The sequence below is a fragment of the Cavia porcellus genome, unplaced genomic scaffold, assembly GCF_034190915.1.
Source record: "Cavia porcellus strain 051 isolate PalLab524CR breed Dunkin Hartley unplaced genomic scaffold, mCavPor4.1 scaffold_12, whole genome shotgun sequence".
Classification (NCBI taxonomy): Eukaryota; Metazoa; Chordata; class Mammalia; order Rodentia; family Caviidae; genus Cavia; species Cavia porcellus.
In genome coordinates, this window is record NW_026947495.1 from 12,423,391 (window position 1) to 12,440,860 (window position 17,470).

Below are 17,470 nucleotides of genomic sequence, written 5' to 3' on the forward strand. Positions count from 1 at the left end.
ACAAGTCTATTAAAAATAACTTGTCCACATCATCAGAAAGAAAGCATAGTAACTATGGTAGATCACCTAATATTGTGGTCTTATGTGTCTTTTTCATTGCATGTTTTTGTAGGAATGTGTTTTGCTGTCTTGTTATGATTTGTTTTTCCCTATAATACAGAGAGGATAGATATACATGTAGAAATTCACACATGGGAAGATTTTTTAAAAACTATTTATAGGAACAGATTATATAATGCAAGATGTAATGAACAGATACGCTGAAGAAGAAAAGACACTAAGAAACCCAATGCTAATTCTGTAGCATTATGATATAAAATATAGCAATACTATTTTTCACTGTTCAAAATGGTATTAGTCTAGTCTCTTAAGTTCAATTTCAGCATAAGGACAGCTACTACAAAGAGAATGAGAGACACTATGTTAGTTATTATTGTCTTGCCCAATGTTAGATCTTGAAAACCTAAAAAGCCTTCATCATCCTGTAATGATTTGATCAGTTCTATAGTATGCAGTATATATTTAATGTGTGTGAAGATGGGGACAACTATTTGGAAGAAACTAGAGACAATTAGACAAACAGTGAAGATCTCCAGTGGACTTGCTTTGAAATCTGTATTTCTTTAAATTGTTTCTTTTTTAACTGTTTTATTCTGTTTTGATATGTTTAATCTTACTCTCTTTAAGATAAAAAACAAGTGTGTAGGACTGATAACCATATTACTAAGTTTTTGTTAGATCATTGAGCAGAACTGTTGGCAGTGTCACTATTTGAATGTCACTTTACATACTTTAATTTTGTAACCTCAACAACTATTTCAAGATGATAATATATAACTTATCAACTGGTGATTTCTTACCACTTATTTTTCTGTAATTCTGTATTATTTATACCCTTTTTTTTTCTCCATGTATTTTTTTGTTTCTTTCTCTTTAAATAAAAAAAAAAAAGAAAAAAAGGCTAACAATACTATCTACAGGAAAGGGAGTTGTAAAGGTGACACAGATGGACCTGCGGGCTTGGAGCAATGATGGTTTATGGTGAGTTCCTAGGTGTGGTTGGCTTAACTTTTGGTTTCATGCTAGTAGCATAAGAGTATGAGTGTGGATCCCTACCTTTAGGGAAAAGCTCTCATATCGCCACAGATATCTCCACCTATACTAGATTTCACACAATGGGATACAATTTGCTCTTTAGGGTACATTTGATGTTGTTCATAAAATACAAGGGAGGACTTAAAGAATCCACATGCAAAATGAGCACTCAGGGAGGCAGTCAATTCTAGTTCATGACACTGAGAAGGCAAGATATAGTTTTGGTTTGAGAAGGACAAAAATAAGCATAGATTTTAACTCATAATTCCAATATCAATTAAAGCTATATTTTCCTCTTTAAATTAGTAAACTTTATATTTGTTTCTTCAGACAAATGACAAACTTATCCTCAACATGAATATAATTATTTTTATGTTTTATGATAATATCTGTACTATTGGTATATATGCTTTATAAGCATATGTATCTCACATGCTTTACATACATGTATAGGCTACTTTAACCATTCATATATACATATACAGTAGAGCTTTTGTATTTTTGGATACTACATCTGTAGGTTAAACCAAAGGAAGATGAAAAGTATTTGAAAACATTGCTTTTGCAGTGAACATATAGGGACTTTTTCCCTTGTCATCTATTTTTCCCTAAATGATATATCAGCTACATATTTAGATGCCACTTACAGTGTATTAGATGGTATAATTAACCTAGAAATGGTTTAAAATATATGAGAAGTTGTATGTAGTTTATATGAAGCTCTGTACTATTTATAGGAGGGACTTGTGCATCCATGAATTTAGTTATCCAAGAGAGTCCTGGAACAAAAGCCTACTTAATGGAAAATTGTATATATTATGTGCATTTGTATATTGTACGCAGTAGTGCCTCAGTTTATGAGTGTAATTTGTTTTGCATACTTTGGGGAAGATGGCTGTAGTTTTGTTTGTATTAAGAAGGTGCAGCGGTCATGTTTGCAGCTGTTGCTGAGTTTGCAAATGGGAGCAAAAGTTGCCAAAAATATTAGTTTGCAAGCAGAAACTTTAGTGAACTGAGATATTCCTATTCATGTGTATACACTTGTGGAGAGATCCATCCTCATATATATCCATCCTCTAATATGACTCTCAGTCAATACATATATTCAATATTTGTATGTAAACATCTCTTTATATACAAGCTTTTATATAGTGTAAAATACAGGTATGTTTTATTTTTTTACACATGCATATGTACATAACTCTCATACAAAATAGTAATTATATCAATATTAACACTCATAAACAATGCTAGTTATGAATTAGAATCACTACTCAGAATGACATCACAATCTGCACCACTCCTCTGAATGCTTCATGGAAAACACACCTATTCTTGCCAGCTACATGTCAGGGTTCCAGCAAGTCTCAATGAATAGTCATGGAAGGATTTGTTACTCAGTACTTCATCTGGCTTTGTGGTTTGCAACTCTTTTTGCATTTTTGATCACCTACAAAGCTTTTACTCATTGTCTTGACCCATCTCCTTGTTCATCCAACACAGTTATTTGAGAACATGTGGGAGAGGGTTTGAGTCATGTGCCTGTCCATCAAACTCTCCAGATCATTCAAGTGTGCATCCCTGGAATGAGAACTCCAGAGCCTGGGCCTGCTTTCCTTTGAGGACAGGACGAATGACTGGGGTGGCACCAACGCCTAGGGTGTTGTGCCAGAGGACGAGCTGTAGGCTCTACAGCTCTGCCATCCTACTACACCACGGTGCTGATCTAGACTCTGCTTACAAGAGAAGCGGGTCTCCTCCCCATCTGTACTCACATTAGCTTTGGGGCAGACTGAACAGGCTCAGGCAGCAGGAAAGGTGGAAATGAAACACCTACTTTAGTGAGCCCCTGTGCAGGAAGGAAGAAGCTGGCCTGAGAGCAGAGGCACAGCTTTCTCCAGAAACTGCCTAGCAGTGACTAAGAAAGTATGGCTTTCTGCCTTGCTTCATTTGGCTGGGATTTTAAGAGCTTGTCCCTGGAATCTCTATTGGACATGGTGTCAAAGTCTCTTGATATTTGTTCCCTCCTGAAATGGAAAGTGGGCTTTTTGGATATACTCCCAATTTTAAATCTTGCAGTGGGAAAGATCTTTGGGACATAAGAGTCCAGTCTAACTTTGGAAGCAATTGGGCAAGCAATTGTGCTACTTCACTGATAAAAAACAAACAAAAAAAAAAAAAAAAAAAAAAAAACAAAAAAAAACAAAGATTAGGAACAGGTAAGTGATTTATAGAAACTCACGGAATCTGCAAGTGTTGCAGCCAGCATTTGAATGCCCTTTGCCTTGTTTCTAAGGCTTTCTTCTTATTACTCAGGAGTGCATACCTGGATTCTTATCATATGTTGTAAAGGTACTATGCATTTAAATTCAGTTATATGTAGTTGGTAAGACTGTAGATGATTTATAATCTTGCTTTTAATTAAATGTATGCTCTTGTTTCTTAAAACACCGTAATATTAATGTTGTAGTTACTTTAATGTTTTTGAAGAATTTTAATGCATTACATCCTTTGTAAATAAATCGTATCTTTCTGATACTATTTCAGTTCACATGAAATGTGAAACTACAGTGAAAGCACATTAAAAAGAATTTTTTTACAAAGGCCTCTTTTGTTAAATCAAAATGAATTCTATAGTTAGATGGGCATTAATCAGATATGTGAGTAACCACTATGTGTTTAGATGTGCGGTTACAATCAAGTTTAACCCATTTTCTCCCACATCTTTTTCTGAACGCTGCCTTTGGATGTGATGCCAGCGGAAGGAAGTGATCACTTTTCCTGAGGATTCAGTGTCCTGATTCAGCGCTTGGCTGGAGGATCACTCTACTCACCAACTTTCCAGTTGAGCTGAGCTGGGCTGGGAGTGCCAGTGGGGTCTGATGAGCTGGAGAATGCCATTGGAGACAGCAGAGATGCTAGTGGGTCATCGCAGGTGTCTACAACATTGAGAAGACAGAAAGAGACAGAGCAAAATCTGTCAGCAAAGCCTTTCCATGAAGAGGGACAGTGTGACATTATCTGCTATCCTTTGCAAAGTGCTTTCTCTAAGTACTTGGTACTATTGTTTTCTTAAATTCCTGCATCTACTTTTCATAACAACCCCCATGGGTAAGAATAAGTTCCTTTCACAATGAGAGAGAGTGATGCCTAGAGGTGCTGAGGCAGGTGTCCAAGGCTGCAAAGATGGAAAGTAGCATAGGCAAAATTCTCACTCAGGTTTGTCCAACACAAATCCCCATCTACAATGACTCCTTTAAAGGACAATTTATACAAAGATTTAAGTCACTGTTACTGTGCTAATTCTAGAGCAAAGGACACCACTGAAGACAAGAGCATTGTTTAACTTTCTCCCACCTTCTGTCCAAAGGATCCCTGTAATGATTGTATGTAGTAAAATAGGATAATTTTGAATCATGTACTCTTCATTTTGTGAAAATCACTGGAAAGTAAGTTACGTATTCTAACAACTCATTTATAGAGCATGAAAAAATAGATAATAGTTACAGATTTTGTAGAATCTTGAATATGATAATAACCTCAGTATTTAAATCTCTAGCTGTCTTAAATGTGCTAATTATGCTTTCTAAGCTTTTTTGCTAGTGTGAGACAGGGCAGACCATAGGCAAAGGGGTGGTCTTGACAGCATAGCTATGTCTCTCCAGGTTGGCGCTAATGTCATGACTAATCAGTTCTTGCAGAGAGCACTGCCCTTCGCTCTCACATACTAATACTTTAACTGAAATGTTCACACCCTCCAAAACTCATGTTAAAGATTTAACTCCACTGTAACAGTAATAAGAGGTGGGCTTTTCAGAGTAGATGAATCCATGAGAGCTCCACAATCATAGCTGACTTAGCACTTAATAAAAGGGCTTTCAGTAGTGTGGTCTCACCTTCTTGCTTTTCGCCATGTTGTAGCACCATAAATGTACATTTCCTAGGTGCTGGTGCATGGATATTGAACTTTCTATTCTTCAGAAATGTAGGCCAATAAATGTCTGTTCATTATAATCTAGTCTCAGGTATTCTGTTATAGCATTACAAAGTGGATTAAGACATTTTGTCACCATAATCTTGTGTACTAATTCACTTACATGTTTTGTTTGCATCTCTCCTCTCACCAAGAAATATATTTTTGTGGTCCCCTAGCAAACACTATGGGCATTATACTTCTTGAATAAGGGTTGGTGAAAGGATGAGGTGGTGAAGGAGAGTGAAGGAAGCGAAGAAAGGATTAATGAATCGATCAGTTCATCAACTCCATAGCACTCAAATTCTTTTCCTATTTTTCCATTTTGTATAACATTGACCCTGCAAGACATTGACAAATGACCTCATAAAATTTTGATATACTTTAGTCAAAACAATTTTGAAAGGTGCTATTCAATTTCAAGGTAAATTTCATGGTAGTAAAGGCTCTCAAGAGTAATTACTTTGACTTCTTATAAAAGAATATTTACGTAAGATCATGTATGTTTATCTACGGAGTTCTGAGCAGTATTTCATCTAATTACAGGTAAATTAATTAGAAATGAAAGGATTAAATTCTTGTTTGATAAATGTGTTAGAAAATCAACTGCAAGAGTGTATTTTGAGTTTCTCTCAAACAGAAATGTTTGGAAAGTGTTTTGAGGTATTTGACAAACAGAGCCTCCTCTTCTCTGAAGAGGAATAATACAAAACTCACAGAAAAGACCCCTTGGTGGTTACAGCTAATCTGCTAATAGAAAGCAAAGAGGTCATTTGTACTCTTGTCAAAGAATGCAGCTGAAGGAAGCGGCAAACACATACTTTATACTTGTTTGAAAACACACATTTGGTACTGTATTTATGAATTAGGAATTAACTTGAACATGATGCAGATCTTGCATTTTCCTATGACTCCTTTATCATCAAGAAGCATGAGTGTGGGAAAGTAAAAACTATAGGAATATTCAGTGTGAATACACGCACGCACACACACGGTCAACAATTATCCACTCGATGTCTCCATTCAAAGCTGAGTCATGAGCCTTGCTCCTCCACATCTGTGGTCCTGTCTTCCCATTTCAAAACTGCTCTCCTTACCATCACAGTACAGCCTTCCCAGTACCGAAATCCACCACACTGCAATCTCAAGGCAAAGAACTACATTTATTATACTACTCATGCGCTTCTTAAATGTTTAACATGTGTACAGTGAAGTTATTTTTATCAAGTTCTTAGAATATTGCTATTTGTAATGATATTTGTGTGTGTGTGTCCCCTTAGGTGTATTTCTCCATGAATCCTCACTTGAATGCAATTCTTATTATATATTTAACCAGTTATTTTTACAAATGTCTCTGTTTTACTGTAGCAGAATTGACTGCACACACATAGAAATTTCAAGTCCACTCATAATACACATTACTCAGGAAACAACCCTGCAAGTAAATTCTTCTCTTATTAAAGTAGTCTTTGGGTTCAAATCCATAAATTCTTAAAATGCTTATGAAATAGAAGAAATACATTATCTAATCATTTAAAAGTAATCTGGCCTAGACATTTATAAAGTAATGTTCTGTGTTTGTGCTTGGAGAGGCATTAGGTGTAGATGTGACTAAGACAGAGCCTCAGACCTCAAAAACTTCAGAGACTAGAAAGAAATATGAAGATGGAAATATCTAAATGAACAAGACCACTGGCAAATGGCCACTGAGCTTACAGTGCAGCTCTAAGATCAGTTCCTCACAGTGCACATGTGCAGGCCATGCACCTCTGACAGGCTTTGGGGTTTGAGGACAGTGTATTTCGGGGACTGTGGACCTCAGGAGCACATGACTGGGAGGCAAGGAAAGGAAACACTACCTGGTCCACCTGTCCTGTGAGGTCCTTACAGACAAACCCCATTGTTGCTTGATTCCAGGATCCCCTTGCATTTGGCTTCCTGATGATGTGTGGGCACCACATTAGGGTACCAGGAGTCTCCTCAGAAGTGTGTGTGTGTGTGTGTGTGTGTGTGTGTGTGTGTGTGTGTGTGTGTGCGTATGTATGTATGCATGCATGTACATATGCCCCTTGCACCTTCATCAGTGGTTAATGAAGAATAAGAGAAGAAACTTGAGATCCAACTGAAGACTTTTTAAGGTAAGGGAAAAATACTGAGAGAAGTGAAATAGCAGTTTTCTTTAATATCCATTTCCATCACCTGCAGGGACCACCTGCAACAGATCATACTGACTTTCTCCAGAATTGCTTCCAAGTAAGAATCAAACGTCATGAATACATTGGCATTGTAAAATACTCTTCAAAGGAGCTCCTGAAACCTTCCTTTTGGAAACCTTTCTCTCTCAAAACTCAGATGAAGTCACAAGGCTATTTCAAAAATGAAATTGTTTATTTAAATCTGATTTATGATTCTTTGCTCTCTTTCCATAAATACACTGTCCTTTCATAGTAGAGCTGCTGCGTCCACAATTTATCCCCATGCTGATAAAAATCCATGTTTGTGAGTTCTGTGTCTCTAGTTCGTAAAAGCTTACATAACTCCAGGTGTGTTTGCAAATAACTTTACAGAGAATAAGAAGCATCAGAACCAAAATGAACTTCTGAAACTGTGCAATTCAAGCCTTTTGCTTTACAATAATGGGATCAAGCCTTAGAGAGGTGATAGGACTCCCCATAACAGAACAAACTTGAATCAAAATATTGAGTTGACTTTCTAGTGGGGACTAGAGAGAGCCAGTTGTCTGTCACCATTGTAGAAGGCTGACATCCTGCCTAGTGACCTTCCACCGGGTGACTCCTGCTCGCTCCATCTCTCTCAATCCTGGTTAAGAGGAAAGAAATGGACAAATGGTCTGTCTATTTCAAGCAGTTTTTAAATCTTCTTCCTTTTGTTATTTCCACACTTTCTACTATCCCTTTTTCCTCAAATGTAAACACATGAAAAAGGAATCACAAAAGGAAAAAGGCAAAAAGAGAAAAAAGAAACTTATAGTTTGCTTATGGAGATTTGCACACATACTCAAATACTTGTTTTCACATTTTTAAGACAAAGAAGTAGTGATAATTTGTCCTTTTAAATATATATGGACAGTTAAATAGTAAGAATCCTCTTTCACATTAAAAGTTAGAGGCACAAAAAAGATTTCTGCCTCAATATAATATTTACATGGCTTCAGGGAAATTATTATTGGCTTTTTAAGGTGATTACACTTTAAGTAACACTTTTGTTGCCAAAATAGATTTTTATTCATTATTATTAAAACACCAAGAGAGTTACATATGGTACCAAGGTGAATTTATGTATATGGCCTTGATTACTACAGTAAATTGTTTGCATGTGGGGATCTGGAGCTTAGGTTTACTTGTATTTATAGATGAGATAAAATTCCTCTTAGCAGGGCACACTTAATGGCTTACTTGTTTAAAAGACATCAACCATGCATTTTGTAGAGTGCCTACAATGGGTCGTAGAAGTGATAACTCATGCTTTTAGCTTCACTTATTTTTCCCCCTTGTTACCTATAATGTCATTTAGCAAACAGCAAAAATAAATAGCGCAATATTGTTCTGGAATCTGACCCTCTCCCCCTTCTCCAGCATGAAACCTCAAAGACAAAATGCTTCCTAATGAGCAGAGCAAGAGACAAGAGCGCTCTGAAATGAGTCACAAAAGGAAGGTCAAACCTTGTCCTCCCTGACATCCATCTCCAAATGACTGTAAAACTTGCTTTCCGATCACCTGCTAGATATTCATGGTTAGGCTCTTTCTTGTGAGAAGGCAGAATAAAGTCAAAGACAGGGACCCTGAGCTCAAGAACCCAAATATCAATTTAAAAAATAAAGCAGCACTTAGGCACAAACTTCTGCATTCAAACTCAAAAAAATCAAATTTGTATCCTTTTGTTATGAACAATTACATGTAAATAAATCCCAAATAACTAAACCCATCAAAAAACACTGACCTAAGAACAAGGAGTCCTGGGCCCCTTCTCACACTGTGAATGTGGTCTCATTTCTCCTTGCTGCATTTCCAAATCTTCAGCCACCAAATGGCAGCAAGAGTTATTGCTCATTTGCCCCTCCCACACACTTCAACTGAGCACATACTGGATGCGAAGGCTTCCACCAGGGTTTAGAGCCTGTGAAGATGATGGCAGAAAATCCCTCGACCATTGCTCAGATGAGGGACAGATGGAGTCGCACAGGCATCCAGAAGAGGGGCTCATCCTGCTTAGGATCAAGAGAAGGCACTGGGATTCCTCCACAGCTTTTTGGATAACAGGAAAAATCTGACTGCATGACAAACCTTCTCTCCCTACAAGATTTGCATCACCAACACACCCATAAGTACAGTCCTCAGACACACAAGCTTAAATAGCAGATGGCTTCTCTTCTATGAGAAACTTGCCATACTGCATGTGTAAAGTATAAAATAGAAACCAGATAATAGGAACAAGTATCACAATCCAGAATGGACAACGTATCTAAACATTTACTCTGACTTAGTACAACTGCCATACATAGTTTATGTGTTCTTTGGCCTAGTAGTCTCATTTTTCATCTGTGAAGAAGACAGCTAGCTTTACAAAGTCTAATAAATAAAAGAATCTGGTGCTGGGAAAATAAAAGCAGAGTGGTGGGAAGGGGAAAAGAAGAATGGAAATGTTTTATGTACCAACTCCCGATAGCGAGCGCAATTGCCAGGCACAGAAAACATGAACCACCAAGAATAAATACATAAACAAATAAAATTTTAAAAATCAAAAACAAAAACAAACAAAGAACAAGGTAACTCTGGGACATAGGGGTGCACACTGATAATCCTTGCAGTATGGGAGGCTGAGGCAGAAGGATCACAAGTTCCAGTCCCACCTGGTAATACAATGATTTTTACAGTGATCCTTGTGTCAGAATTTACTACGGGCTGAGGATGTAAAGTTTCACCTCTAGGACCACAATAGGTACATGGATAAATAAGTGAGTAAATAAGTACTAAACGGACCAATGAACACTGAAAATTTTAAAAATAATAAAATAGAAATGCTTGGGTATACCTGCATGTGAAGACGCAGGTTCAATGCTCAGCGCCTGAAGGGGACCAGCTGGGGCAGCAGCAGCCTCTATTTAGAAGCCACCTGTGTAGGTGCTGGAGAGAGCTCACAGCTCACAGCTCCCTGCCCCAGCCTCTCTGCACTGGGAGTCCCACAGCTCCCCACCTCCATTGCAACTGCACCACCTGTGCACTCCCAGCCTGGGACACTGGCATTGGGTGCCTGGGAAGCTGAGGGTGGGCAGTGCATTGCAGACTGTCTTGGGTGACCCACCCTGGGATGGGATCCTTCTTCAAGAGCGCCTGACAGCAGGAGCAATTCAGCTGTGAGGAGGCATCTGTTACTCCAGCCAAAACACAAGGAGATTAACAACCAGGCCCAGTGGTGCAGGCCAGTACTCAGCACTCCTGAGGCTGAGGTAGGAGACCCTCACGTTTTAGCCCAAATCTGGCAATTTAGTGAGACACTGTTTCAGACTAAATGAAGTTAAAAAAACAAACAAACAAACACAAAATAAAAACAAGGAGTGATGAGGCAGAGTGCTGTGGCTCTTTCTCTCCAGAAGCTGCATTTGCCCAGTAGCTCCGAAATAATTTTTGCTAAATTGTTCTCCTCCTAGATAAGGCTGTGATCGTATTTATTTATTTTTCTATGCTACCATTGATTTTTGTTTTGTTTTCCTTTTTCTGATTCTCAGGTCAGGAATATTTTTTCTTATTAGAATGCTTTGCCTCACTGTTTTCCTCTTCTAAGGCCCAATTATCTATGACAATTGCATTCCACACACGTCAAAGCCACCTCCTTCTGACACACAGGTGCTGGTGCTGCGGGCTCCAGAAGTGTGAGGGACCTGCAGGACTGGAACTTTTCCTCCTAGGACTCAGTATCCCGGACTACACTTCCAGTGCATTTTTGATAAATCAAAGGGTCCAAAGCACTAGATCCACAGTGTTTCTTTTTCCTTAGCAAAATATCTTTCTCCTAAAGTTTTGTATTATTGGTACATTTTAGATATGCACATTGATCACACTCACATAGGGAATTTGTACCTGTGCAGCTTTATCTTGATTCTTTCCTCATTGCTCTACCTTCCTTCAATCCCTTTTCTCCTATTTACAAACAGTTTCCATTTTGCCTTTTCTTCTTTTTTTCATGTCCCTTCTTTCCTTTCCCTCTTCAGCCACCTTCATTTCTCTTCTCATTTGAACAAATCCATTATACATTTTGGTTCTTATTTATATTTTTGGCTTCTCACACAAGAGAAACAATGCAGTAGTTACACATGTGTTTTGATTTATTTCACTTAAAAGTGTGGTCTTTAGGTGCATATATTTACTTAGAAATGCCTTAAGATTATCCTTCTCTATGGCAGAGTAGTATTCCATTTTATTAAAAAAGAAATGCATCTTCTTTATTCATTCATCAGTTAATGGGCATTTGGTTTTTTTCCCAAGGTTTAACTATTATAAACTGTGCTGCTGCAACTCAGTGTACACATATCTCTATGGTCTGATGCTTTTAGTTCTTTCAGAAAGATACCATGAAGGGGAACAGCTGAGTCAAACGGAACCTATAGTTTTCTGAGGAATCCTCACACTGATTTCCACAGTGCTTGCACCAGTCTACAATCCCATCCACAGTGCAGAAAGGGTTCCTTTCTCCCTATAGCACCAGAATTTGTGATTGTTTTATTTCTCAGTAACAGCCATTCTTTTTGGAGTGAGATGGGATCTCAGCATAGTTTTAATTTGTGTCTGTCCAATGCCTGGTGATGGTGAACCTTTTTCCTATATTTATTTGCTACTCTACTTCTTTATCTAACAATTATGTGCTCATGTCAGATGTCCTGTTTTTGGATTAGATCTTTAAATTTGGGGCGGTCTGATTTTTTTGAGTTCTTCACATACTCTAGATGTTAGTTCCTTGAGACACAGCTGGCAAAAATTTTTTCCCACACTGGGCTGTCTCTTCATTCTGTTGATGATCTCCTTCATTGTGCAAAAGCTTTGTGATAATTCCTGTGTGATAGGTGTTTTGTTCATAAAGTCTTTGATTACACCTGTGTCTTCAAGGTTTCTATCTAATCTACATTCCAACAAATTTAGTATTTCTGTTTTACTATTTAGATCTCTGACTCATTTTGGTTTTATTTTAGTGCATGGTGAAAAGTACAGATCTAGTTTTAACCTTTGGCATGCAGAAAGTCTGTTTTTCCAGCACCATTTATTCAAGAAGTTCCTTTTCTTCCAGTGAAAATGAAAGCCTCTAATATTTGCAAACACTTTTTTTTTTATCTTTTCCAAAATTTGAATCTATTTCAAGTTTTTGAAATAACACGTTAGGATTTTGCAATGGTCTTCTCAATAAATTTACCACCAGGCTCTACTTCTGTTAAACGGTCTTTTAAAACTGTTTCTCCTGAAAAAAAGACTTGCTAGGAATGCCAGCTTTGAGCTTGGCTTTCGGATGGGGCATCATGAAGAGAGTGTACCCATGTACTACTTGCACATGAAAGGTCCCTGCTTGGCCACATCTTGGTGTCACTGGGAGACTCAGTGTGGATCTCCCCTAGGCAGAGGTCAGGTTCAGAGGGCTGATGTGGGGACATCTTTGGTCAGAAGGTTGAGGGTCATGCTGCCACTAGCATCACTTTGATGGCAGCCATGCTCAATCATGGCAAGGCCGTTAAACCTTGAGCATTAAAAGTGGTCCTTCCTAGCTTAGTCAAACTAACTAGAGAATCCCAAACCTTTTATCTCAGGGGGAGAAATGGCAAGATTCATAGATGCAAAGGATTAGCAATTTCTGGACTTTGAGAAGCTGAGAGTGGTGGTTAGCAAACTTTGGAGAGTTGTAGGAGAGACTGGTAAGAGAAACAAATCCTTGAAAAATTTGAATTTTATCTCCTTAAATATTTTTTCTGAAATTCAACTCTGCTTCTTTATAGTTCTTTACAGTTTAGATCTAAAATGGCGCCAAAGCCCCCTGCATTTGGAAAATGACTGGTTTGGAGGGGAAGCACAGCTGACCCGCTGTGAGGGGCAGGATGTGGCTAGAAGCCTGGTCACTGAGGGCCTGAGCCGGAAGAGTGCGTTTCTGTCCCAGCAAGGCCTGCTTCCCGGCAGGCAACCATAGTTCCCCTGCTTTTTCCTTAAACTGTAGTGTTAAGTGTTTGTCCCAATGACAAGGAAAGTAGTTAAAACACACATCTGTCCTTCCTAATACTGCATAACACACACATGTGTGTGCGTCATTAAAAAGTACAGTGCCATGGGTTCAGAATTTGTGGCATTCTTATGCCAGCTAAATAAATAAATAGGATAGGATGGTATAGAATAAGGTTAAGAAACCAGAAAGGAAAAAGTTTTAGAAAAGTAGAGATGATGACATTTTACTTTAAAAACAGCATTGTTCAAATTATTAAGCACTGAATATTAAAATTAAGGAAATTATATAGAAGAATTTTAAAGATAGGGACTCTTTCGATTCATTTCTCATCAGTTGAGAATTTTTTCTTCAGAACTGTCTTTCTTAGTAGATATCTATTCTTTTCTGAATACAATGGAACTATACTTCTAATAGCTAATCATGAAGCTGCATTGAGTGGTGCTAAATTATACTGAAAATCTAGGTTACTCAGAAAACCATGATCTTAAAGTACATTGCAATCAATCTAAATACATTCACAAAACCCTCTTTATCTTATGTGGGCATAGGCAGTGTTCCTAAATGAAACATAAAAATCTCACTAAAATTTCAATGTGCTCATTGAAATTGAGGAAAAATGTCTGATTAAAAAGATGTATGTGAGATTGAGGGCTGTCTATCAGGCTCATAGACTAGTGAGACTAACAATGCGCATCATTTGTGCATTTGTGATTGGAGAGGTTAAACATGTAAAATAATTTGAAAAACTATTGACCACTATTTCTCTTTGTGTGTAAGAAAATGATGAGAGCCCAGGAACACAGGAAGTGGTTCTTCAAGAGCAAAATCTTGTGTGTGTGTGTACTGAAAAAATATTTTTGGAAACAGTCCAGATGTTGGGTTTTAGCCCAGTGTGAATTCAGATGCTGACTATGCAGTTTACTAATTACACATCCTTTGGGAAATTACTTACTCTGTTTTCTCTATGTACAAAGGAAATAAAAACTGTGTGAACTTCTTGGGAAAAATGGCACAATTCTGGGAGAAAATCTTGCTCATTGATTGGCGCATAATTGGATACATGCTAATTGCATTTTTTGGAGAGAAGAACTTCTGGAGACTGAGTTTGGCTCTCCAATTCAATTCAGCCTGGCCTTGAACTCACTAGGTAGCGTAGGTTGGCCTCTTAGTGACAGTGATCCTCCCACCTCAGGCTCCTCAGTGCTGGGATTACAGGTATTCACCAGCATGCCCGGCCTCCACTCAGTTTTGAAGATATTTTCTCCTTTTTAGCTTCAAGTTCAACATCTCCAGTTTCTTTTCATCTCTATTCCTTGTCTCCTTTACCATTCCTTTTAGAGTTTTTCCCATCCATGTGGTTTCACCAATTGATCATCATCTATTCACAGGATAATTCTTTGCCAAAAACTATTCTAGTGATGCTTTACTTATATTTCAAGACATGCAGATAATACTTTCCAATGTTCCTGTGTATTTTTCTTGTGTTCACCAAACAACTTAAACACATTTTGGAAGCATGTTATGTGTTCCACAGACAGGTGACTCCTACAAAGGACAGGGAACATGAAATACATAGAACATTTAAAAAGTGGCAGCAGCAGGGAACAGCACACTGTTTATACTATATATATATATATATATATATATATATATATATATATTGAAGCATATTAAAGTTGGGTCTTCTCTGCTTTTGTTTTTAGCTACTAAGCTTAACAGTAGGGAAAACTTGCCTGGAGCAAGAGAGGTCACCCAGCTTCATTAGAGAAACTTTTCTCTCATTTCAGTTTGGGGGATGGAGCAGGAAAGTGTGCATTCAGGTCTGAGTGAGAGTGAGGATTATAGACTGATGGCAAGAAGATTCCATCAGAGGTGCAGAAATAGGGAAAGAGAAATAATAAAGACCTCAGCTAAAGTAATGGCAATTGGACCACAAAGGAAGGAAATGTATATGTGTCAGATTCATTATGGACCAATGGAAAGAAAGACAGGAACAAATGAAAGACTATTTCGAGATTTCTGCTTCTATTGACTACTGTGTTATTCTAGAGACCTGGGAAGCTCAGAAGTCAATCTCTATGATTAACAAATATTTAAGTCAAGCCAAAAGAGTGCAAATAAGTGCCCATGCATTTAAATGACTGCCAAATCATACTTACAGTTCTTCATCTTTCTTTTACATAAATAAGATCATAGAGTCCCAATCTTTTCTCAGCACATAATCAGAGGTTCAGTCGTGTTATGAGAGGACACCTTCTTAACTGACCAGAGCGGGTGAGCAATGAGTTCTACATTTAGGAAAAAGAAAGGTGATGTCACTCTGAGGTGACTTTGGGATAAAATTTGCATCTTACTTCCATACATCCCGCATAGCAAGGTTCTTGGCAATTTATCTCCTAACACTTCTTATTTCTTCCCGGTTTATTGGCAGGCTTCTGGGCATTCTGTGGCACAGTGCAGTGCTCCTCCATATTTGACTCTGTCACCAACACTCCGTAGCCCTTTCTATGCACACCTTCCAACTCTTACTCCTTGAATGGGTCACCAACACTTCCATCAGCAGCCCTGAATCTGTCCAGGTGAGAGAACTATTAAACAAATACCCCTACATGGAGTTGGAGAACAATGCAAAAAGAGCTCTCCTTCAAGCCCTTTTGTGTCTTGTTCTCCAACTCTATGTAGGGTATTTGTTTTGAAGATGATGTGACGACCTATGTGACCGCAAGCCCTCTGAGAGCCAAGGACCTGTCTTATCCATCCTCTTATCTCCATTGCCCTTCGTATTTATGACCACAGAGCCCTACTGAAAATTATCTAGCAAGTGGAATTTTATATAACTGGAAGGCAGTCTTACACTGAGACTGAAACTAGGTAGAAACTGGACAGATTTCTAAATTGGAAAATGTTGGATTGTCAGTAAAGAGACTCACTTGTCCAAGTCGCAGATGGCAGTGAGAGCAACACCAAGTGCTCTTAAAGAGAATAGTAATAACACAGTCATTATTCAGCTCCCTAGATGTGTATGATGTCCAAATACCTTCTCTTTCTCTTTTTTGTTGTTGTTCTTTGAAAAAATAATCTTCCCCAGCAGTAAGAAGATTCAGCATTGTGACCACCTTACAGATGAAGAAGTACAAGAATGAGGGTCTCTCTGTACCAGCTGGGAAGACAAAGCCATCTTCCCCCAAAGAACTTATGCCAGTCACCAATTTCTGTTCATTTTGCAAGCGAAGAAACCAACACAGAGAGTTGAAGATACATGTAAAAACACGGAGGAGAGCATGTGCATGTAGAGCCCTGAAGTCTTCTGAACACGCATGCCTCTTGAAGTAGGATGAAATGATCATAGCTCTGGGGACGTTCACCCTGCTCATACGTTATCAGCTCTGAGGATTGGATTGGTAAATTTCAGCTGATACATACCCTGCTCTGTGCTTTAGTATCTTGCATTAGAAGGTGAAGCTGATGATGCCTGTTCCTACTAGTGGACGATGGCAAATGAGAATAATTATGAACTGCCAGCAGGTACAAGACTTGGCATCAGAAATGCTCAGGTAAATTCAGTGTGGCAATACATGCCTGTAACCCTAGTACACTGGGAGTCTGAGGCAAGAGGATCACAAAGTAAGCCCATTCCAAGCAACTTTGTAAGAACTTGTCTTAAAACAAAACCCCTGCAAAAAAGTTATAAAAAATGGCTGATATGTAGCTCAGTACAAAGGTCTTAGGTTTGATATATGGGGTTGCAAAATTAATTAATTAATTAATTAATTAACTAAAATGGTCACCTAATGATGACATTATAATTGTCTTGCAAATATCTACTAAGATTTTTGAGAGAGGAGTTGTTACTTATAGTACACATACATAGGTATCCTAAAGCGATAACATGAAACCCTTGTCAGTTTTCAATAATCATCTCCTGGTAATTTTAGTAGGAGGCTGCTCTTGGTTTGAGTTTCTATATTTTGGGGACAGGCAGAGGCTCTTTATTGGCCAAGAAACCAGCATGGATGCTTCCCACTCATTGTCTAGTTCTGTGTGGTTTCTGATGTGTGGCATTACCTCATGTATTTATTCTCGTTGGAGAAGAGCTTTTTGTATTGGAAGGAAGGTGACTGCATAGAGCTCAGATCTAAATCCTAGCTCCATCTCTTTGGCTTTTGAGAACCTTTAGTATACAA

At 38.2% G+C, this 17,470-nt stretch overlaps 1 protein-coding gene across 3 annotated transcripts in view; it reads right to left on the bottom strand.

Annotated features, from left to right (window-relative positions):
- Positions 1-17,470, bottom strand: part of Cntnap5 (contactin associated protein family member 5) — a 779,115-nt gene that overhangs the window by 600,020 nt on the left and 161,625 nt on the right. For 2 of the 3 annotated variants that reach the window (XM_063258866.1, XM_063258868.1), the window contains exon 2: positions 3,930-4,034. The exons of the other annotated variant lie outside the window; for it this stretch is intronic. In XM_063258866.1, coding sequence (XP_063114936.1) covers positions 3,930-4,034 — 105 coding nt within the window. The remainder of the gene's footprint in view (positions 1-3,929; positions 4,035-17,470) is intronic. 3 annotated transcript variants of the gene reach the window in all.